At 43.1% G+C, this 23,524-nt stretch overlaps 1 protein-coding gene across 4 annotated transcripts in view; it reads left to right on the top strand.

Moving 5' to 3' along the window:
* The window catches only part of LOC8039285 (transcription factor SPT20 homolog), a 59,627-nt gene that overhangs the window by 17,334 nt on the left and 18,769 nt on the right, over positions 1-23,524 (top strand). Inside the window, exon 1 of one of the 4 annotated variants that reach the window (XR_006078063.1) lies at positions 18,848-19,316. The exons of 2 other annotated variants lie outside the window; for them this stretch is intronic. Coding sequence is in view for 1 of the 2 variants with exons in the window: in XM_042292235.1 (XP_042148169.1) it covers positions 19,300-19,316 (17 nt within the window). In the remaining variant the exon portion in view is untranslated. Of the gene's footprint in view, positions 1-18,847; positions 19,317-23,524 lie in introns of those variants that run through there. One more of the 4 variants, XM_042292235.1, reaches the window with a different exon arrangement.

Below are 23,524 nucleotides of genomic sequence, written 5' to 3'. Positions count from 1 at the left end.
GAAACGCTGTTTTGCGCGGGTCTTCCTCTAGTGACTGGGAGAGAGCGTGTGGAGGCATCTCATTGTCGCTCCCCAGCCAATCAGGTTGCCGTATTAGCCACACACTTCTTCAGCTCTTACACTTTAAAAAAAAGCCAGTGAGTCTGCTTTCCCGCACAACACTCGGAAAGCCAATCACCGCAACTTACGGAGGCAACTCAGCAAATAACAATGCTGAAACATATTGCTGAAACGCTGAAACATGCTGAAACGACCAAGAAACGCAGTCTGAGTTGTGACATTAAGCTATGCAAAACGTCACGCTTGCATTGCTTAGTGTCACAACTCAGATTGCGTTTTTTGGTCTAAACATGTTTCACCATTGTCATTCGCTGAGTGGCCTCCGTAAGTTGCCGTGATTGGCTCTCCGAGTGCTGTGCGGGAAAGCGGACGCACGGGCTTTTTTCAGAGTGAGGCAGCGCGTTTCAATATGTGAATAACTCCATTGAGACATCTTTCTCTGCCTGCGTAATATTTGCGGCAGACAAAAGAGAAGGATCCGGTCGCCAAATGTTTGGGTCCCGTCGAAGCAGCTTTTCAATAACCCAGAGCGTTATAGTGCTATAGGCTGTGACGATAGTATGGGTTCTTGAAACGAATAAAAAAACTCGAAAGAATGCAATAATATTCTCCAGACCGGAATAGAAAACATCAAATCGCACTGTCTGAAGTGGCACCCCAAATACACTGAAGCTTTCTTTCTCCATAATTTTTTGGGATATTCTTTTTTAAAGTCTGATGTCAATATAGTTTTCTTAAATTTATTAAAAAAGCGATGAATAATAATAAAAAAACTTCTCCCTCAAAAAGCGTAAAAACAAACGCAAGCTGCTGTCCGACTCCAATGTTTTACCCCAAGGCTGAAAAACAATAACAAAACTACTCAAAAGCAGACAGAATGTCCCCATTTTCAGACATTTTGTGCGTTTGTAAGCTTTATAAAGTCTTCATTTCCATCTTGACGAACACCTAGCATTGTTGGTTTCGTTTACAATTCACAACAGATTCCACAGAAATGCAAACCGCAACTTTTTTAACCGAAGAACACAATGAGCGAGCTTTCACACAATTAATCAGGCACGACTGAAGACACACTATGTTGTTTTGATTTCCAAGTGTTCAATTACAGTTTTCCTGATAGAGGAATATGTATTTCTAGATTATCCAAAATTTATAAGGTAAAATGCGTTACTAATGCCGTTATCAGGTGAAAGGTTTGATTTGATAGTGTTTTGGAACTTCGACTATGAGGGCTTTGAAACTAAAGTGCAAGCTATAAATGTCTGTCATGTGTCATCATGGAGGTGACCGTTTTCTTATACTTGTAGCTTTTTGATGGAATATTCAATGATCGACGATATGGTCTATGGCCGTCTACAACTGAGCCATCTGTCATTCAAAACAAATGGTCAGACTCAGGACAAGGAAAATCAATGGCCGACTGGGCTAACGCATCTTAACTCTGAGAGTGGAGCGAAAGCTTGCGCTCCCGAATTTCCTGGGTTCGATCCCCACCCCCTGCCTGTCTCAATCTGGATGACTTTCGCACCGGCACGTGTTCGTGTGATCACTACTGCGTGGTGCACGTTAAGGACCCCAGGTTAGAGGTTGTGCCGCACTGGATAAATATCTCATCTACAGCTGAGAGAAAGGTCACCCGTTGATGTTAACGAACTTCAACACTCTCTAAATATACAAACCACCCCATTTTTATAATAAAAACAATAAAACAATTATTGATGGGTTAAATAAGGCAATGTAAAAACTAATCGAAGGTTATTAAAACATTCACATAGGAAAACAAAAATACGTATTTTCACCCGAAAGACTAGTTGCTTTAAAAGAGACAGATGCCAAACAATCTGTCTCGCCCGCTTTCAAAAGAAAGATAAATAAAAGCCAGCGAGGAATAATGAGAGCAAAAGCCTTAACGCTGTCTGTCCGACGCCACGGCTTCGTGACAACTCGACGGTGGGCCAGAATTAGGTTGAACGCTTATAACAGATGACGGAGCGAAGAGAAGTGACGAGATGAACTAAGAATAAATCACAACATCAAAGACAAACCAAAAGCAAAAGGGCGTATTGGAGCAGAAACAACTAAGGTTCTGTCGAAGTCGAACGTGGACATTCGATCCCTCATCCCCCTCTCCAGTCCTCCTCCGCTCCCTTCAACGTCCCCACGCTGGCAACACGTTCTGCCCCCTGCCAAGAAACAACAACACAGCTGCACGCTTCCACACTTCGTTTCACCGTAACTTGGCCAAGAGCGAACGCTCCTCGAGCCAACCAGAATCGACAGAAGTGAAGCACGTGACATCCCTTACCAAAGGTACTGGGGAGAGAGCGTCACCAAAGAGGAAAGCGAAACTTCCCTCTTACCTTCTTTCCCGTGTCCCGGACGTCGCTTTTGTTACCCTACAACGTTAGACCGTCACTCAAAATTTGTACGAAATCGGCTTTCCTCTTTCTCCCTCCCACAGCTTCGACAGCGCTGCGCGCAACTAGTGAGACAACGTATGGTCACCTGCCTCGCTGCGACGCGCTGATTGGCTCACTGGGACCGTAGCTTTTGCCATTTTCCGAGCTACGGTGATTCAGAGCATACCGGATGTTACGACAGCGGTCAATGAAGCGAGGGTCTTCAAAGATGGATTATCCCCTTTCGTCTAGACGCAGTGCCGAAGGCTCCCTTTGCCCTAGCCGCTGATGAGTCGAAGGCAAAAATCCGAGATGCCCTGAGGGGAATGTGGGTCGGAGAAAGGGTGGGAGTCCTGACTCACGGTGCAGACCCAGCGTTACGGTGCCGGCGCGCCGAAATTAGCCACGACGAGAGGGGAGGATTGCCGTGGGCCCTCTCCCCGGGCGGCGAGCCCTGTGCGGGGACGCAGGCGAGCGGGCACCAGGTGTCGAGGCTGTGCTTTTAGGTTGTGCTGGAGACACACGGACGTAGGTACCGCGATTGCTTTGCTTCCCCCCCACCGGCTGGCTAACCCATGTGAGTACGGCGCACACACCTTGCGACTGTCTTTACGCTGCGGTCTCGGGGCTTTCGGTGCACGTCGCGTCTGCTCGGTTAGTTTGACGGAAAGCACCGAATGAGATCTGCGTTTTAGTGTCGTTGCTATATCTGAGTTGTAAAAAGTTTGAACTGTTGGGGAGTTGTTATTGTACGAGTTGACGTTTGCATCGTTGGCGCTGATACAGGTATGTGCTAGCAATCTTTTGTAGATGACGCGCGTTTTTGGTACTTTTGGCAGGTGGGGCAGCTTTTGGGAGGAAACCGGATTTAGCCGAGGTGCGAAACAACACATATGTTTGTTTTGGGAGGAGTAAGAGGATTATTAATAGTCGGACGAGCTTGTTGATGGCAGCTTCAACTAAGATAAACAACAAAAAATAATATTATGACGCTTCCTTTTAGTTTACCGGAATAATATTGCCGAGTCTATGTTATTCGAAATTTGGTTCACCAAATTTATAGACAGCAATCTTTATAATAGTTACACCGTTTACGTAATAGTTACACAATAGTCACACAAACAGTTACATAATAGTTACACAAACACAAATAGCTTGCGCCACCTCCGGATTAAGAAGAGTTGCGACTTGGCTTATGAACTTTCTCAATAGAATGTTCTTTATGATTTGTACCCAGATAGTTTGATTGCTGCAGCGCTAATGGCCCAAGAGCGCGTTCAGGTTTGGTTCGCGTTTGACGTTCCGTTCATGTCAGTGCTTCGGTTCGAAGGCACGGTGACGACCTCTTACCTCTCCCCTCTGAGACATGTCGTTCACTGTACAAAAATAGATGAGATGTCTGTGCTCTTCAGCGGAATCATTAATCTTGTTATTTGTTAATGGATAAAGTGAAACTTTATGAGAACGTGTCCACCATTTCTTTGATTAAGAAAACCTTAAAAATGACCTGTCATCTAAGGACACATACACGCAAAAGAATCCCTATTTTTAACTGTTTGCAACATAGTTTCTTTACTGAGTTGGAAATTTTGCAAGATCATGTTGTGTATCTCATGCGCAGAGAAGGCAGAACGAAACGGTAATGAATGTGTGTATGTGTGTGTGTGTGTGGCGGGGGGGGGGAGGTACGTTTGTGATTTACGCATTTAGTTCTGTTTTTGTTTGTAGGCATTGTGTGCCACGGGTATATTCTTCAGACGTCTTCGTTTAAAATAAGTTTTCTTATGTGACAGAAGAGACCTCAAAAACCTACAATCTTCTGAAGACTAAATATTTGGTTAAGATGGGATCACAAGACTTTACCTCATACTTGTTTCGTACGCTTCATTGCTGTCAATCCATTTATAATTTCATCCGCTATACTTAGTTTCACTATAGCTCAAGGCACCGTCAGAAGGTAGAAGACACAGCCACAGACTCACAAACTAAAAGTGCAAAGTTACTGCGTGTCAACTGTGCCTGATTGGTTCAACTGGTAATAGCACGCGCAAAGAGAGGCGAGAAAAGACGTGACGTCTCACTAATAGCGCTGCTGCAGTGGGCTCCGAGGCTCGTGGTACCGACTGCGCTCTGACTTGAGGTGAAACCAAGTATACTCCTCCGCCGTACCCATTGCCATGTAATGTCACCTTCAAAAGCACCTTTCGCGCGCAATCTTAATTTATGCCACATTTCGGCAATAGCATTTCATATTGCTTCTTTTTTCCAGTCACAATTCATAAAGAAAACAAAAACGCCTAGCCTTTAATCGTACAATAATCAAAGTCCACATGCCGCCGTTCCCCAAAAAGGATGTACGCATGAGAAGCGTTTACATGAATGTTTCTGCGCATCCAGAGTGGTTGAGAAGAGGGTAATGGAGATAGGAAAGCATGCGGCTGCATATATTTCTCCGAGGTCACGTGTTGTTTGCAATAAATGAATATGCGGGCGGATGCTAATGCACTCTAGCGGTGAGCACAGCTAAACGATCGGTTTGCGCATGGGCAGGAGGTCTGTGAAATGAGAGGGCTTAAAGCTACCTAAACTAACTATATTTTCTGACTCCCTGGCCTTTAGCCTTTCCGGTATGCTATTTAGCATCGCGAAATTCATAATAGGTATTGTGAAATCGGCAAATGAAAATGGTGCAAAAGCCAATATTCAAATATTCGCGCACTTTTGAGTGCCGTGACGTCAGTGGCAGGCAGGCTTGCCAGTCGAGCAAGTAGTCTAAAAATAGAATATGCCAATCATTTGTTCCGTGCTGGAGCGCGGTTACGTTAGCGAGCTTCCAAAGCACTCATTTGACACCAAGAAACTGCTTCAAATCCGTTGGGAACAACTCCTGTAGTCCAAAAAGTTAACCCCTGCCTTCCACTGACGTCACTTTGTTGTTGTTGCAAGTAAAGATTTTCAGTTTGAAAAACATGGTGAAGACCAAAACTGTAAATTCAATAACTTCGCGAAAAAACAATATTTTGACCTAATATTTGGGATACTATTTTAGCAATGTTTGTTGGTTAGTTTAGCAAAAGTTCAAGCAAATCGGAGACAATGAAAAAAACGGTGGAGTACCCCTTTAAGCAGCGAAAGATAGGGCTGGACAGACTTTGTTGTTCAACGGCTTAGTCGCTCAAGGCGACATGCTAAAGGAGTGTGGCGTTAGATTCGGGGGGGGAGGGGGGGGGGGGCGCACAGAAATAAGGTACTTTAAACAGGAGAAATGCCGTCCCCCCCCCCCCCCCCCCCCCCCCCTTGCATTTCAGTCATTTTAAGTAACAATTTGGAGAGGAAGATCCCCCTCATCTTCCGAGCACTTTCGACGCCACTGCCAATGGGTCTTCATGATCAGTTTGGATTCGCAGTCATAAGTGGTTTCACAATCAGTTTTATTTAAGGCTTTTTGTAGTATTGCGTTTCAATTTTCATGAGATTGTGACGCTAGGCTTGGAAGCTTGCCGCAATTACGAAGGAAATGAATTTTCGCCTCGTAGCGCGGGGTTTGAATAAACAATTAACATAATAAGAAATTTTACTAAATCGTTTCAATAACTCCGATAATGATATCTGATATTCCACCGGTTCCTTTGCGTGTACATTGTATCGTAATAGAGTATTGTTAATGAAGGTGTCGGAACAATCTACTGAACTTGTTAGTGACAATACAAAACAAAAGAAACATAAAAAAGAAACGTTTTTAATGCCGCTTTTATACAACGCCGGTGTCGACCACGTACGAATACTCGTAACGTTGACGAATGGGCTAGTTGGTAGCTGATTGTAAAAGATAAAAAAATCGCAGGGACGCGGACAGACTCTTCTACTCTGTCTTCTGCTCTGTCCATGTCCGTGCGCAGTTCTTTTTTCCGTTAAAACACGTAACAATACTTTTAGATTAAAGAAAAAGTTAAAATGATAGTATCCATAATTGAAGTCGTCTAACATTGTAATAAAAGCCTTACTGCCAATCTCGAAATGTCGTCTCATGACATGTCTCTTACACACACGCAGATTTGATGTGGGTGAACATTGTAGAGTGACAGGAAGATTCATGTAGCGTAAACAATTCAATGAACAGGAGTCTGTTTTTTTGGTGGTGTTGTTCTTTCACTCGTTGGCTTTGATTATGTCGCTTCCGCGTCAAACTCAATTGGAGTAATTTCTTTGGTACATTCAAGTTAGAATTAAGAATATATAAAAGGTTCTATGAGCGGACCTATATTTATTATTTTAATCCTCTCGATTCAGCGATAGAGGTGCCCTCGTGGTAGAAGACGGCTGTCACTTCCTATTTTTCGTGTGTTTTTGTCGCCGCAAGGGCGAACAACCCTAAATGTGGCGCGCGGTTTGTGCAGAGACGTCGTGCGAGACGACTGAACAGCGGTGGGGAGAGATAGAGGCTGCAGAAATAACAACCGCCTTCTATTTGTTTTTCTGCAGGGGCATTCAGGTCCTCAGTGTCGTTCAGATGCGTGCTATCTACCATTCAGGGTGACAAGGGGGTCTGACGGTTGGGCGTTGCAGTGCGGGAGAAAGGCCTTTGCCAGCGGACTTCCGGGTACATGCTCTGTGTTGCTCTCATACTCTCCTGGATGACTATAAAATAGTCCCTGAAAATATTTCGGGTGGTGTATAAAAGACGAGATGGAAAGAAATAAGATCTCCGGATGTTCATTTTCGAAAGGGACACAATATGTGTATGGGCGCATGCCTTTCCCTCCTCACCTGCACACCGAGCGGCACCACAAACTTTGAAGTGCAATGAAATAAATACTAACAAGAGTTACGAAAAGTCTGAAAGCCAGATGAATATCCGAATATTACAGAATAAAACAGCGTTTTGGTGTTCTATAATTTTCTTCGAGCTGGCAAAAGCCAGCCTCTATCAGAGCGTCGAACCGGGCCCGAACCGTTATTTCGAGCCGAAGCGGAATTGAACCGAACCGAAATCATGGCCACCATCTTGAAACTGAACCGGGACTGAGCCGGAAAAAATTTATTGGTAACCGGTTTGTAACAGTTTAGTCCAATATTTGTTTTAATCCCCAAGACTAAATACTTCAGAATGCGAAAAGAACTGTCAGCTGTATTTCGATCTATCCATCGTTCAAATCTTCGTTTACCAAACTCCAATTAATGAGAAGTGGTGGGACAACATGGCGGTGTTTGTATTAGCACTCTGATTAATCAAATGACATAACGTGATTTACTGCGGCACGTGAAGTCACGCTGTGAAGCCATGGTATCCAGGGGCATGAACTCACGTGGCATAGCGTCACGTGACCTGACGTCAAGCCGTCTTTATGCGTGACGCGATGACAGCACTTTATACATGACGGCTTTACACACAAAGTTGGTTGATCGAATAGTGTCATTGTCGCCGTGACATCACGTGACGTCACGACTTCTTGCTGTGTCAAGAAGAAACAACGTACTTGATTGTCATGCGCCCGATCACGCGACTCGGGCTCATGACAATCCAAGCTTCGGCGAACGTTTGAGTGGTGGCATCACCGGTACATGCACGTGCCTATCTCACTCGCTCTCTCTCTCTATATATATATATTTATATACAGGTTGTCACAAAAAATATTTACAGTTTTGTTTTACAGCAAAAATAAACTAGGCATCGCTGAACGCTCATTTTCCGTCCAAAGGTAGCGCTAGAGGTCACAACGAGATGCCAAAGTTTCAGACCGATCCGATAACTTAATCCAAAGTTATAAGTGATTTTCTGAAAATTTCAATGGGAAAATGGCGGCCGACGGAGGTTTCGAATACATGGGGCTCTATGGCACCAGAAACCGAAAATGGGCAAAAATGGGCTTCATTTTCCCATTCAAATTTTCAGAAAATCACCTATAACTTTTGAATAAGGTATCGAATCGGACTGAAACTTTGGCATCTGGTTGTGACCTCTAGCGCTACCTTTGGGCGATGGATGAGCGTTCGGCGATGCCTAGTTTATTTTTGCGGTGAAAAAAAACCCTGTAAAATGTTTTTGTGACACTCTGCATATATTGCAAAACATATTTGCTGAAACATATATTAAGATATATATGTCGATGACGTGCGCATTCAATAATCTTAGGTACCGTAATAAATATTTCATGTTAAGGATATAACAACGATTTTAATTTTAAAACTTTGACTATACTTTGTAGTGTCATAGTGTTGAAGTTTAGGCACTACAAAGAAGTGTCACTGGCATTTTATATAATTAACCTCACTTTGCGACGGTTTTTAGATTAAAGTAGAACATATAATAGGAGTAAACAACTGAAAATTTAGTTGTGTGAACACCGCGTTTTATGTTTAACGTAAATTTATAAACTGCTGCGTCTGAAAAAAAACACACACACCAAAAAAAAAAAGAAAAAGATATAAAAAGGAACTTCTTTTACACAAAAATAATGCAAAAAATAAATTCAAGCTTTAGAGGTTCAATCCGGTTCGAAACGGGTTGAACCGTAACTCTTGATCCTCGGAGCTGAACCGGAACTGAACCGGAACTGAACCAGAACTGAATCAGAACTGAACCGGAACTGAACCGGAACTGAACCAGAACTGAATCGGAACTGAACCGATTGCCATGAACCAGAACCCGAACCGGACGGCCAAAAACTTCGGTTCGACACTCTGGCCTTTATTACCATTATAAACACTTTCCACAAAAAAATAAAAAAATATAAAAAAATAACAATGATGTTAACTATGCGGCATTCTTCGCAGAAATAACTCTCACTGGAATGCTACAATTAGCGTCAGGAAACCTTTTTACTCTCTTTAATGAATGGCTCCAATAAAAAAACAAAAATCATATAGTAAAAAAAAATTGCCATAATTTTGATAAGGCCGAGGAACGCGAAACGTATGCCGTGATTGAATTAGGCTTGCAGTAGGGTTTGCTATGATTGGTTACGGAATGCTTTGGGTAGTTACGGAATGCTTTGGGTGGTTATGGATACGTCGACCTGCGTGTAAACCCCGGGTTTAGCAGAATGATCGAGACTAGTTTTGATTTATTCAGAATCCATGACGTTGTGAGATCACGGGGGGAGCTACACTTCGTAATTCGAAAGCTGCGGCTGCGCGCGCAGGCGGTCGCCTCCCACTGCAGGATCTCTTCTGCGACGTTTAGCCCAGCTGTCCGCTCACCCGTTTGCCTTCCCTTAGTGGCGCCTAGCAAAGACGTCGGGTTGGGAATTGCGCTATCCGGAGTTCGATTCCCACTGCACCTTTTTCTAAGGCTCGCTGATTATGATTAAATACGACTACGTTCGCTTCACTATACCTCGTGTGCTCATACCGTGCCTGCTATGGGCCATCTGTGCTCTTTGTTCCCTCGGCTTGCGCATATTGGCGCTTTGTTACACTCGATTGTAACGCTTTTCGCTTAAAGTCCAGCTATAGATATATTCCGCGTTGAAAGAACCGAAGGAGATGTTGTTAAGGAATTGTTAAACGTAATGTTAAAGCGGGCTGCCACTGAAGACCAAGCAGTTGTTAATAAAGTGATCTGCGCTTCGCACTTCGCTAGTAAACTTCCATTCATTCGTTACACATGCTAGTGTTAGCACATTCTACTAGAGCCAGTCGGGAGAATCTGAACCACGTTCTTAGGTAAATAATGACGTGACCTTCTCCTTTTTTTTAAAGGTCACGCATAGGCAAGAAGATATGCATACAAAACTTGCATATAGAGGTGTTCAAGTAATATCTGATTTCTAAATCTCTGGAGGGTCAGTGTCACCTTCCCACTGCTTGCAATGTTCAAATAGGCTATTCCGTCTAGCCAGAAGATTCGCGACATTCCTACAGTGCATCTTCCTGTCTCCCTCCCATCCTATCCACATAGCTCTTGTTTTCTGGCGTTCTGCCAGTTACGTCCGGATCAGCTCGAGTTAGCTTTGTTAGGTGCCTGGAATACGAAGTTTTGCTCGAGATTGTGTCATCGAACCGAGCTAGAATAATTGTCAAAATCTAAAATAAGTAAATAATAATAATCAGTCGCAGGCACAAGCATTTTCCTTCGTTGGTGGCCGGGTGGAATGCCTCTTAACATTTAACCAGAAGATATTCTTCGAAACGGCCTTGTACGCAAAAAGAGGAGATCCCTTTTGCTCCCCCATGAACAAGGATCTCTTTGTCGCAGCCGTTCCTCGATGAGCCTATTGTTAGACTGTACTGGCTCCGGGTCCTCGTTCTTCTCGATGTGATCGCTCGCTTAATTAAGTTTTATTATGGTGCCAGGAACGGCTCTCTAAGTTGTGTGTTTTCCTGACGTTTAGTGTCCTACGTCGCCCTTGCTTTGGAGTGTCCTAAAAATGGCAACAAAGCACTACGTCACGGGAACTGTCAGGGAACGCTGTGGGTTGTCGTGCCCATTGTGGTTAGTTGCAGAAGCTCTAGTGTCTTTACAACGTCCCATGGTAGCGCAGCATTACATCTACCATAATCCACGATTCTCGATACACTAACGTAGATATTTTGAAACCAAATTGGAACTGGAATGCCCACATAAAAAATATGTACAATCGAGCGCTAAAAAAAAAAAAAAAAAAAGTTTGGACACTTAGACGGAAGTTACAATTTGCCGGTATAGAGCTCAAATGAACAGCATGTAATTCACTGATATTTTAGAACGATTGAACATGCAAGTTTAGTTTGGGAACCATTCACGGTGGAAAAAAATTACAAAATAGAACGCGTACGAAGTAAAGCTATCTGATTTATTTTCAATCATTATCAATCGACAGACTCTGTTTCCTTACCGAACATTTATGCCAACCTTTTGGCCACAAGTACCAGGATGATTTTGGCTCGAATAAAATTATTTTTGAAACTACTACATGGTCATTGGTTTGTTGGTAATCAGGAATATGCCAGATATGGCAACTTCGATAACGCAACTAGAACAAAATACGACAAATATATTGCACTTCATTCCTTTAACGCGGACTCTTTTCCGTTTTTTTTTTTGTTGTTAAATGTAACGACGAATGAAACTGCATATGCACAGATGCTGTAAATAGTAAGAATTTCGTTTCTGTTAAAAAATAATTTAATACCTTAAGTGTGCAAGCACTTTCAAAATGCCTGCCAAACTATTTTGGCCTCACAAATAACAATCTGTTAAAAAAAGAGATGCGTAGATTAGTGTGGCGGCGTTGCTTAAGTCACATGTCCCCGAGAGATCACAATGTTTATCTCTTCCACAAGTAAGCGACAGTTTGAAATTACACTCTGTGATTTCTGTCTTTCTTCCACTCGTCCGTAGTTTATAGAACGTTTATCATTTACAATACATACCTTTCTACAGTATGTGCGATGTACGGAGGAAAATCGGCAAATTACGTCGCTAAAAAGAAAAAAAAAATCGTTCTAGAAAAATGAAGTTTGCGATCTGACACTGATCAGCATAAAATGTGGACACGATAGGCTGTCCTGGGCGTCACAATGCACTTTGCTTTCCAGTGAGATAAGTTTCTTGTCGGTTTCATTTCCGGGACTTCATCTTTAAGTCAAAGTGATTGACTTTTGTTGTGCACTGTGGGGAAGCATGCGCGCAGTCGTCTCTGAAAGCAGTTGTTTGCGGAGCGTTAGAAAAGTCAATAGGGAATTGTAGTAGATCGTTTTTTTCCTCTGCTACGGTATCCGTAAAGAAAACGCCGCAGCTGCTCATGCGCGCCGCCAACCTTGTCTGTATAGTTCAAGGTCTTGTTGCGGATTACGGAGCGCTATGCGGGTGCTTAGCGGGCTGCGGAAACGGTCTACTAAAACTCACTAATGATGACGATCTCCGAAGGAAGTCTGGTGAACGAGGCCTGAAAAGGGTTCAGTCAGTTATATAAAACTAGCATTAGTGCTTAGAGTATATCAACTTTTATGGTCAGGGGCCAAGGGCTGACTGTATTTTCCGGTCAAAATCATCAAAGCTCCCCGTCATTCACTGGGCTTCTACCGCAGACCACTCTGATGGTTGGCTGTTCGTCGACAAAGTATATTTTCAACGTAGGAGTAGGACCGCAAAGAGCTTATTATTATATACTGCTTTTATTTGAGTTTGATTGTAAGTCAGCCTAACACGCCCTATTTGCTAGTTTGTGTTCTGATTCTTTTCCCTCGCGATTATTTTTTAGCGTTTACCCCAGAACCTGCCAATGACATCAATATAAGGTAACACCACGCAGAAAGCCTGCACTATAGTGACGAGCAAATGAAGTCCCGAAACGACGTGCTTCGTTGTTTTTCATTGTACTCACTGTAACAGTCGACTATTTGCGTGAATGCATTCCGTCTTGTAAGCGTTGCAAAGAAAAGGAACAAAATTGAGACGTTTATTTCCACTTTAGTCACTGAGAGTTTAAGAAGCGCAGGGCGTGCCGAGTCACAAGCATCTCGTTATCGCTCCTCAGCCGATCAGATTGCGGCATTATCCGATAAGAACACCGAAGAACCAATCACGAAGCAAGAAGCGGGAACACAACATGCCACACCCTGCACTTATTAAGCTGTCAGTGACTATGTGGAGCGCAAGTTCGTCTGTTTCTTTTGCAGGGATGACGTCAGAGAGAAGCCGTGCTCTGATTTGCTCTGATTGAAGGATAGTGGGTGGACCTCAAAGCAAGCTGCCTTGAGGTCCGCTCACTTTTTCTTCAAACAGAACCAATCAGAGCTCACCGTTGCTCTGACGTCACCATAACCTTTGCAGAAAAAGCAGACGAACTTGCGCTCTGCATAACTTGATTTGAAGAAGACCCGGCCACTGACATGTCTCTTAACATGGCTTGAAACCCTAAGGGAGAGGCCAATGCGAGAGAAGCGTTCACTGTATTGAGTGCCGACGCAGCAGAGTTGCAGCTGAACGGTATGTGCTGGGGAGACCCCAGATATATGGTGACGCTTGAATGTTTAGTACCCAGCAAATTCTTATCGAAATCAAACAACAGGGGGCGACCGCCGGATTGGATAAAACAAGAACTACCAAATCTTAACGCCTCTAGTATTGCCACATAAATGAGTTACGTAACGTCTCCGCGACTTAAAAGGCATCACATTTTCAACTTAATGCATTCAGACACCGCGTTATATGAAATGTCCGGAGACACTTTCGCAGGTTACAGAGAAAATGTATGGCTCGAGTGGTAACTTGCAATGGGAAAAGCAATAAATCTGAATTACGCGTCAGGTCTCGTTTAAAGTTGATGTCGAAAGGCGATAATGACACCGTCGTCGGTGGCCGTGCTCTCGTTTCGTAAGTTGTTCGTGTTCGAGCAATTTGAAAAGATTGCTTATTCAATGGAGTGCAACCTCGTTATCAAGATGTCGGTCGCTACACTTAATCGTTCGCGGTCATGCAAGGGGCCATTGCCGACAATTTAGGCGGGCGAATCTCTGGAGAGGGTACGGGCTGCAACGATTGCACGATCGTCCACTTTACTGCATTGAGTGCGGTGAGAATTTTACTTTTATAACTAAAGTATTCCAGTAGGAAATAAAGGTGCTGACACGAAATGAAATGCTTTCTGAGAGGCATCAACTGCCAAACTACAGAAAACAGTTTGACAGTGTTCGAATTAAAAGAAAAGAATAAAATGCTGAGCTGACATTACATCAATATATGGATCGCGTTTAACTCAATGTATTGCATTCAAGAACAATATTTTTACGTGGCGGAGGCTTACCATTGGATAGAATCTCAAACTTGATGAAGTTACTCTGCCACTAAATTTAAACGAGACAGTGAAAACGATGATATCTCCTTAAATAAAAATACTGACTTTCAATGGCTTTTAATTTGAATGTTTTGAAATTACTGACCAAGAAATAAAGTTTTGCAAATCGATACAAAACACGGATTACTTAAAAAAAAGGTCCATAAAGTTAAAAAGATTGTCGGAAAAAATGTGAGTTATAATACTTTTTTTTTTAATGCGACAAAGAATGTTGTCTTCTAGTTCATTAGGTTTTGGTCTGCTAATTTAAGAGCACGAATTAAGCTATTAAAATAATATAAATAAATAATTTTTGATATGTTAGCGGTGCAGCTGCAGAAGTAAAAAATAAATAAAAATGAGTGAAAGTTTTATTGTTATGGAGCAATGCTGAGGAAAAGAGCTAGTTTTTCACGGGGGCAAAGACAGCAGTTTGGTCGTCAAAGAACGTAAAAAAAGGCGAAACAGTGAAGAACGGGCTTTTTCATCAAGCGAGGCCGAGCCAACAAACATCCACCGGCACGTCCAAATGTTGACTTTGACGTTGGTTCAGTCGTGAGTGACGATCTCCGAAAACCACCGAAAAAAAAAATAACCGAACCTAAGCTAACCCGATCCTCCCGAGCGCTTTCAACCCAATCCAAGGAAAACAAACATCGGTTTGCATCGACGTACTTCTTCTCGAGCTCTCTCGTCGGTTTGGCTTACACTCAAGAACAACGGCCTTAGGTCTAAATCATGCGTGGGGTCATAGATCGTCGAGCAGGATTTTCGGTCTTATCTAAAAATATACGAAGAAATAAGAGAAAACAGCAACACTGCACCGTAAAATCATGAACGAACTCTAACGCCCGAAAGATCGCCCACCTCACAATTTCGCCCTTTCGTCTCTCTACGATGGGTGGACGTACATTCGGGGTATTGCGGTAAGGAAAATTTCAGTTCTCACTGTAACGATTAAGATTTGCATCTTCCCAAAAGTATCGACACAATCATCACCCTAAAAAAAAATGTCTGCAAGTTCTCATCTCGAAGTACATTTAGAGTGGCCTTTGTTGCAATACACCATAAAAAAATCGACTGCCTTTACTTTTCAGTAAAGCACCTGGGAGAGCTAATTGCTGCCATCTACGTAAAGAGCATGGCGAAAGGACGATGCTCAACAGATGTTGGGCCCGAAAAAGAACCGGTATGTGCTCTGACAGTGAGCAAATGAAATGTCATGCTCAGTGTCGTAGCGGAGACTAATATTTGAGACCTAAACATAAGCTCAGCCTCGTCTTTTCGCAAGAGCTTCCTCCGTAGATAGCAGCGATTGTTTCTCTCAACAGCTTCGTGGTGAAAGTAAACGCACCGGATATGTCTTAGACCGCACACGAATGATCTTGACAAATAGCAAAGCTGGTAAAATAATTTCACATAAAAAATAAAAAACAACAACAACAACAACGTAGGCGTTATTACACAAAGTGTGACGTTTTAGATGCTCCCGCCATGCTTAGTGCAACGTGTCTAACTTCATTTTGGGCTGAACACGTTCTATCCGTCACATCATTGGCCGAACTTCCTACTATGATCAAAGTGATTGAAATTCCGAATGCTCAGCGGGAAGCTTTCTGGTGTCTGTCCGAAATACCCGGCAACTATAGACCTAGTGGCACGAAAAAACTAACAGTGCCATGCAAATAAAAACTGTCGAAACGAAACACTTACAACGCAACCTAGATTAAAAAAAAATACTAGCTAGTGAGGTGGCACCGTGTTTTGGAGAGAGGGGCAAGAAAAGTATTGCTGCAATTCTGTCGAACGTACAGGTCCCTGCTAGTAGCCTAGGCTCGAGGACTCCCTTCCCGTGAAGTTAGGCTGAAAACAAGAGATGCCTCGACTTCGCGGCTGCTGTAAAGCTTTCAACGAACTTCACTAAGGCTTCTTTTCGTAGCGGCATTTTTTTATATTTGTAAGAAAAAAAAGTATGCAACAACCTTGTTTCTAAAAGCACTAACATTTGTTTCGTCAAAAGAAAAAAAAGAAGAGAGCTACTTAGTTCTTTAACAGGCTGAAAAAGTACCTGCCAGGCCCGTAACGTTTTTCATACGTTAGGATCTCCCCAGAGGATTCATCAGCATTGTTTGAACACACAGAATGTACTATGCTGTCATTGACATGGTAATATGACTATAACCTAAAGCAGCGGCACCAAACCATCTACGAAGTGTCTAATGCAGCACATTTGAGGTTGTTTACTTTCCCGAAAACGTATGGTCATGTTCAGAGCTCGTGGGTTAGACCTTCACTCAAACAATGGTTTATAAAACAAACTAGCTGAACACCGGGGAAACAACACCATCGAAGGATCAGGGACGGACAGGCCCAGCCAAACGGGAGTTCTACGCAAATAAACGCGGAGTGAACACGAAGGTACGCGATCCATCTTTCCAGCTCCTGTCAGGAGCGTTCCTCACTTCGGAAACCTTGGTGGTTGTGACGGACGGCCGCTGCTGCCGCCTTCCGTGGAACGACGGCTATTTTGGACGGCGACGCCGCAGAAATGCCTGCGGGCCCCGCATCGGATTTCATAAGCGTCGACTGGGTCTGACGCGTTGCGCGCATCTATAAACAACACGGTCTAGCGCAAAAAAACAAGCCTCAATTCACCAGTTCGGTGCGAGACTATACTGTTAGGAGTCGATTTAATTTTCTAATTACAAAACATCACCCAATAGAAATTTTAAGCCACGCCCCGCGAGTTTTAAGATGCCACTTACTATAAAGGATGCTACAAACATAGAATATTCTCAATTCAAAGGTCCCTTGTGTCCATTTGAAATTTGGCTGTGTTCAAAACTTCTCTGTGCTCGTGTCATCCTTAAGAAAGCCACACTCTCGGGTAAATACGCCATGTTTAGTCTGCAACCGCTTGCTTGCTTCCCCGTTGATTTGAAGATAGTGTAAATGACGACGCCTAACAATCTTTTTGTTATACTCACTGATAACTTAAGAAACCCGGGACTTGACGAGTCCCGACAATCTAATTATCGGTCAGCGGCCAATGACATTGCGAAGGTAAAAGAAGAACGCCAAAAAACGAACCGTGGAACAAAAAGCATGGCCATAAAAGCTCTCTGCGATCATAGGAATTCACTGCATTGAAGGGTTATGGTATAAGCCGAGAACAGGCATATTTACGTGGCAACTCTTAGAAAACTTAACATTTTGGACACTGAATTTTTTTGTAATGTTATTTTGGACGTAACATTCTGTTTCCTCGTCACTTAAGCTCGCGACTAACACTATACGCTTTGCATGAAAAACTTGAACTTGAGTCCAACCTCCAGCCATTCGTTGATAGTTTGCCCACGGCAGTAGAGATTAGGTTTATTGGATAGAAATTCTCTGCCTTTGATTAAGAGGTTGATTTTTGAGACCAATTACGAGGGGTAGAGCGGTGCTTTTATAACCAGCCGCGTATTTGTTTTACATGTACTAGCTCAGACACGTCCGCATATATGCAGCCTTGCCGGGCAGAATGAAGTACCCCTAACACAATCTCCTTTTAGTGATGTACTAAGGCGAGCAATAATTTTCGCACTCCCCTGGTCGTGAGTTAACCTTAACGGTACGATATATGACATAACGCAAATTGACGCTCTGTGTAGAGTGCTGTCTAGCATAACATGCTATATTATGCAAAAGTGCATGGAGCCCTAGCAAGGGTCTAAAAGCAAATCGGGATTATGTGCACCTCGGAGATAATCAGGAGAAATGTTGAAAAACATAGTATTATAAAAATGCTTGACATTTTTTATTGTGGTAGCGTAAGGCTCATATCACATACAAAAAATTAAATTTCACTATTTTCATAGATTCTTTTGTATGTCGCAGAAAGCTTTCATACCACAACATACGCCACTGTAAGATCACCATTCCCGTTTACATTTACACATTGAGGACAAACAAAATTTATCGCTTGTGGTCATAGGACCGATGGTGCGAATCGTTTGTAGCAGCACCTTTAACGTTTAAATACCACCTGGATCTTCGTAATAAACTAAAACAGAATGACTAGCAATGTTGCCATAGGTTTTTGAACATCTAAATTTCAGAAGGAGCGTGCCCCACAATCCCTGAGAAATATTACTGAGCTACATTCCTGTCAAAACAACTCTAGAATTATTAGTACGTGTTTTTTATAACAGTAGAAACTCCGATACTTTTGCATCATGTAGTTTTAAACAAAAATTGCCCGGGTGTAACATGCCGCCATCAGGGAACTAGACCAGGGTTTTTCTCACAACCTCTGAAGCCCTGACAAAGAAGCTTTGTATGTTTTGCCGTGACTCTTTGCAGTCACCGCTTGTCGTTCTCTGTTCATAGGTTAAAAACAAAAATTAGGATTTTAAGTTTCTGTTTGCTTAAAATGGTTAGCTCTCTCAAGTCAGCAGATCGAATGAAATGTATCAGTTCGACGACCTCGTCCACTTGTTTTTAGACAATAAAACGCCCACGACCATGCTCACAGAATGCGACCGGATGCCCCAGCTTGTTTTGGTGCCGGAATGTAGCGAAGCGCCTCTACAGGCCGCAATCCTCAACGCAAGGGTTAGGTACCTGCAAAGCTTTTTCCGTCCCATCCCCGCGTCGCTGAGGGAGAGGGCTTGTGGAGGACACGATGCAGAAGCGAAGGCTTCGCTCGCACGCGCAGCTCTCGGTGTATATATTTTAAGCGCAGTGCGGGCGACGCTTCCCGACTTCCCGTTCCCTTTCCCCCGAAAAACCCTCCCCCTTGTTTTCCTCGGGGGGTTCTGAAGCTTGGTGTTGGCCCCCGGGGCTCAGACTCGAAGCAGGCAGGCAGGCAGGCGAGCGGCGATTCCTCCGAAGGCAGCTCCACGTCCAGGTTGACACGCGAGGCCCCGTTCTGGTAGACTCGAAGCACCCGCTGACCATATTGTTGATCCAGGAGACGCGACGACGTCGTCACTTGGCCCAAGTGGTCTCTTTTGCGAAGAGCTTTTGTCTTCGAAGTTTTCGCAGTCGCGTCGTTCGAATTAGGTGCGCTTTCTCGCACCGCAACGCACGTCGGGATGTTCGAGCTACCGCCGTAAGTGCATCCTTGTCTTCTAGTCTTATTGTGGCACCAAAGGTGTCACCATTTGGTCTTCTTATGTTGTTGAAAAAAAAATAGCTTAATATTTTTCGGCATTGCAGCCCAAATGTTCACGTTCCGTTTTTTTTTCCCCAGTTTAAGCCACCAGATGAATGCTGAATTTTTTGTTTTGTGACAGTCGCTGGATAATCACTGAAATCTTAAAAAAAAAAATAACGTGACATGGTCAACCCTGATTGTAGGATTTTTATTGGGCAGCAAGATCGCAGCATCCTTTTATGGGAAGAATCAGAAGCCCATCGCCATACGACAAACGTCACCATCACTTGAAAAGAAGCCCGTGCGTCCTCTTTCCCGCACGACACTCTTACAGTCAATCACCGGAACTTACGGATGCAGCTCAGCGAATGACGGTGCCGAAACATACGTTTAGACCAGAAAACGCCGTCTCAGTTGTGCCATTAAGCAATGCAAGTGTGACGTTTCGCATTGCTTAATGTCACAACTCAGACTGCGATTTTTGGTCTAAACTTGTGTTTCGGCATCGTCATTCGTTGAACTGCCTCCGTAAGTTGCGGTGATTGGCTCTTCGACTGTTGTGGGGGAAAGTAGACGCATGGGCTTTTTTTAGAGTGTAGGGAGCCACGCCCTGCTGTCCTTAACCTGTCTATGACATAGAAAAATTGTTTTCAGTTGAGTGTTTGTAATGAAAAATAAGTCTGATCATATAATACGGGTGTACATATTTCAGTTGGTTTAACCATAAAAATAGGTCAGGGGTGTTTTGTCGTTGTTCTTTTGGAGTTATAGAGTATTTTATATTTTGCCCATCGATTATTTTCAGAAAACCACCCTCAGACAATACCTTGCTGAAAAATCTAAAAAAAAAAAAAATATTGAAAGCTTTATGGTAATCTTGAGAAAGAAGTAAATAACCGTATGCATTACATGTATGAAACTAAAAGATTCTGTCTTTCTTGTTAGAACGTAAATTTTATGGTAATCTGAGCAAGGTATTTGCAGAATAAAAGTGAGAAATTTGGTCACAAAGGCGTCTGATTTAAGGATTGGCGAAACCGTCAAATATAAAAAAGTGCGTCCGTAGCATTTATTTTAGTAAAACGAACTTGAAAGATACAACATCAAAATTATCTTTCTTGCTGAGTTCTTCACTATAATGGACGCAGACTCCCAAAATGCAACTTCTTGGTTTGACAAATATTAGGCCTAGTTGATGTTGGCTTAAAGACAAATTTTGATTTTACTTTTTATCTTTATTTTAATCCAGGTAACGTTGTGTTCTCAAACATTCACATTTTATCTGTACCGCTCGCGTCGCATTCGCACATAGTTCCAGCTATCTGTAATGCGTAGTTCGCTTATATAGGCCGGAGCACAGGCTTTAATTTATAGCTATTGAACTCTGTATTACAAGCGACCTGTAGTGGTGGAGGAGGTGCAATGCGCCAACCAGGCCAGCGTGCCTTTCTTTCAGAGCTCACAAAAAGCCAATAAATTCTCTCTAAAAAAAAGAAAAAATAAAGGTTCCCGCATATGACGCTGCGAAATTAACGTTTTCACGAAATATGTGAGCTGTGTAGATAAACAGTGGTGCAACGCCATCTACAAGTTGTAAATCGCACATGCTATTTCGTTGATAGAAGTAATCGATTGTCTGTGTACGCCCCCTACAAAGCTGCGTGGTTGAGTGTGCAAAGGATACGTAGTGACCGGAAAGGGTGCAAAAGGCTTGTAACTTGGAAACGCGACATAATAGGGCATGCCGAAAACGCACCTGGCTGTAGCGCTCCGCAGTCAATAAGAGTGCAGCGTCATTTGATAAGATCGCCGAAGAAAAAATGACAAAGAAGGGAGTGTGATCAAAATGCGAAGCGCAATTTCGTCTGCTTCTTGCAGAGGGGTTGGGATGATGTCAGAACGCTAAACTCTTATTCGCTGAGTGAAAAAAAAAAAAAAAAATGCGGGTAGACCTGGAGCAGTCAAGCATTGAGATGAATCCACTATCCTTTCAATTAAAGCCATTCAGAACTCGGCGTCGCTCTGACGTTACTTAAGGAACGCCCAGCGTTCCTTAAGTTGTCAGCGACTCTACCGTAAAATCAAAATCAAAATCAGATCAAATCAGTTTATTTTCATCGTGTACAATTACAGATAAAGGAGCTGTGGAAAGAAACCTGCAGCTTTGCAGCTTGATGACTTCATAGACCCTTCACATTGGTAGCTAAGCAGCATCATGTTAAAATATTAACAGAAAAAAAAATGACCGTGTAGCAGGCTTCGGGCATGGCTGGTCACCGCCACATTCCTGCCAATATTGTCACAGGCTTAAGCAACTACTCAGGAGTTTTGCCTGCGAGATGGGTGCCCTACGAAAGAAGACGCACATAAAATACATGTTACAAAGTTACACAGAGAAAAAGAAAACATTTTGAAAAGTGGCATCTGGCCAAGACGCCACGCTGTTTTGTTCTGTGCTCTGGCTTCGTTTGCTTGATATGGTTTTTCTTGTAATACACTAGCGCCATTGCCAGATAAACAGGAAACTAATGTCGTTTCCGGGGAAGAAAGGAAAAATTAATAGAGTTTTTGTTGCAATGAGGTTTTTATCAGGCAGTAAATGCAATGGAAGGTCTCGCCCTCAAGACAATCAAAAAGTGATATTTGAATATGAACGACACGCAGCACACGTGTTATTGGAGTTGCTTCGATGTCGATATTCTTATTTTTTGGGAGGAAATTCAAGAAATCGGCGTTCTTGTTTTGCTTGTGCTGGTCTAAGCAAAAATAAATATTCACCCTCAGTTATTCACTGCAATCGACTAGCCTAAGCGAATAGTCGTTGAGAAGTCTCTTGGAAGCATGTATTCCTAAAGAGAGTGTTCACTGGCAGCCATAGCTGTGTACGCGACTGCTGAGTGTGTGCTTATGCAGAGCTCGCACAGTCTTTTTGCAACGTGCATTCTACATTATCAATATTGCCGGTCTTAGCAGCCTATTAATGTGAGTTTGTTCTGAGAACGCGCGCTAAAGAGCGCCTTCAAATATGGCGTCCAGTGAATACCTAGTATACAAATAAATTTCGAGGGCAAGCAATAAAAATTATAAACGTTAAAGTCATCAGCTAAACACCATTGAGTTTATTTTTTCTGTTTCGTTCTCGAGGGTTAAAAAAAAAAAAGATGTGCTATAAATTAATTACTAAAAAGGTGAGTACGACAGGAAGGAACTTCAATTGTCCTACCCTCAGCGTGAGCTTCCTACCTTCGACATCGCTTCGGCGTCTACTGCACGTTGAGCGCGCAGCCAAAGCACTGCGGAAGGCGTGGAGCGCGCGCTGGAGGCAGGGCGTTCGCAAGACACGCCCTGCCGTTCTCACTTTGCCACTTACTATAGATAGTCACAGGAGATAGAAACAACTGTCCCATTCTTGCTTGAACTGACGTGATGAATTAGGTGGCAAAAATGCAACAATATAAGCAAAATAATTAACGAAGACGAATTTCATTTCGAGGAACAGTCCTGAAAGACGGCTGCAGTTGTGTTGGTTCCAAGGTTTTTAGAGGCTGGAACTGAGAAGGGCTATTTCGAGAGAACCCCTTCGCCCTTCCTTTTTCAAGGGTGCCAAATGAAACAAGCGGTACAGCTTTGATTTCTTTTTTTTTTTGGTTCCACCCCCTTTTCTTCTTGGCCACATCTGGGGGAGGTCCGCGTACAGCCGACCTTGGTCCTTTCCTGCTCTGGAAGATTCCACCGTCTCTGAGTCACTAGGTTACTTTCTGACCAGAGACCGGAAACGTTGTCAATGCAATGTAGCTTTTCCTTACCGTTAATTTTATATTAGTGAACCATGACTGGCGGACTTGTACATTTTTCGAAGCTGTGACCTTGTCTTTTAAATGTAACATTTTATGTTCAATCGTCCACTGATGACTGCTCAAGCATTCTTTACTTTATTTCGAAGTTCTGATAACATCAATCATAACAGGGGACAGGGGTGCTTTATAACGTTGAACTCCGATTGCCGCGTGAATAATATTAGTGAAGATGATCATCAGAAGTGCAATTTTGAGCCCTTAATCCGATCGCAGAACTTTGATTTGATAAGTTGAGCTCGTTCTATTTTATCATTTTCGTTCAAGTTTGTCTTCCGTGTTGGTGTTACAGTGTGATTCTTCTAGGCC

This window comes from Ixodes scapularis, unplaced genomic scaffold (genome assembly GCF_016920785.2).
Source record: "Ixodes scapularis isolate PalLabHiFi unplaced genomic scaffold, ASM1692078v2 PGA_scaffold3__209_contigs__length_174095766, whole genome shotgun sequence".
Lineage (NCBI taxonomy): Eukaryota > Metazoa > Arthropoda > Arachnida > Ixodida > Ixodidae > Ixodes > Ixodes scapularis.
The sequence above is the reverse complement of the archived record's forward strand: the minus strand, read 5'-3'. Positions and strand labels throughout refer to the sequence as shown.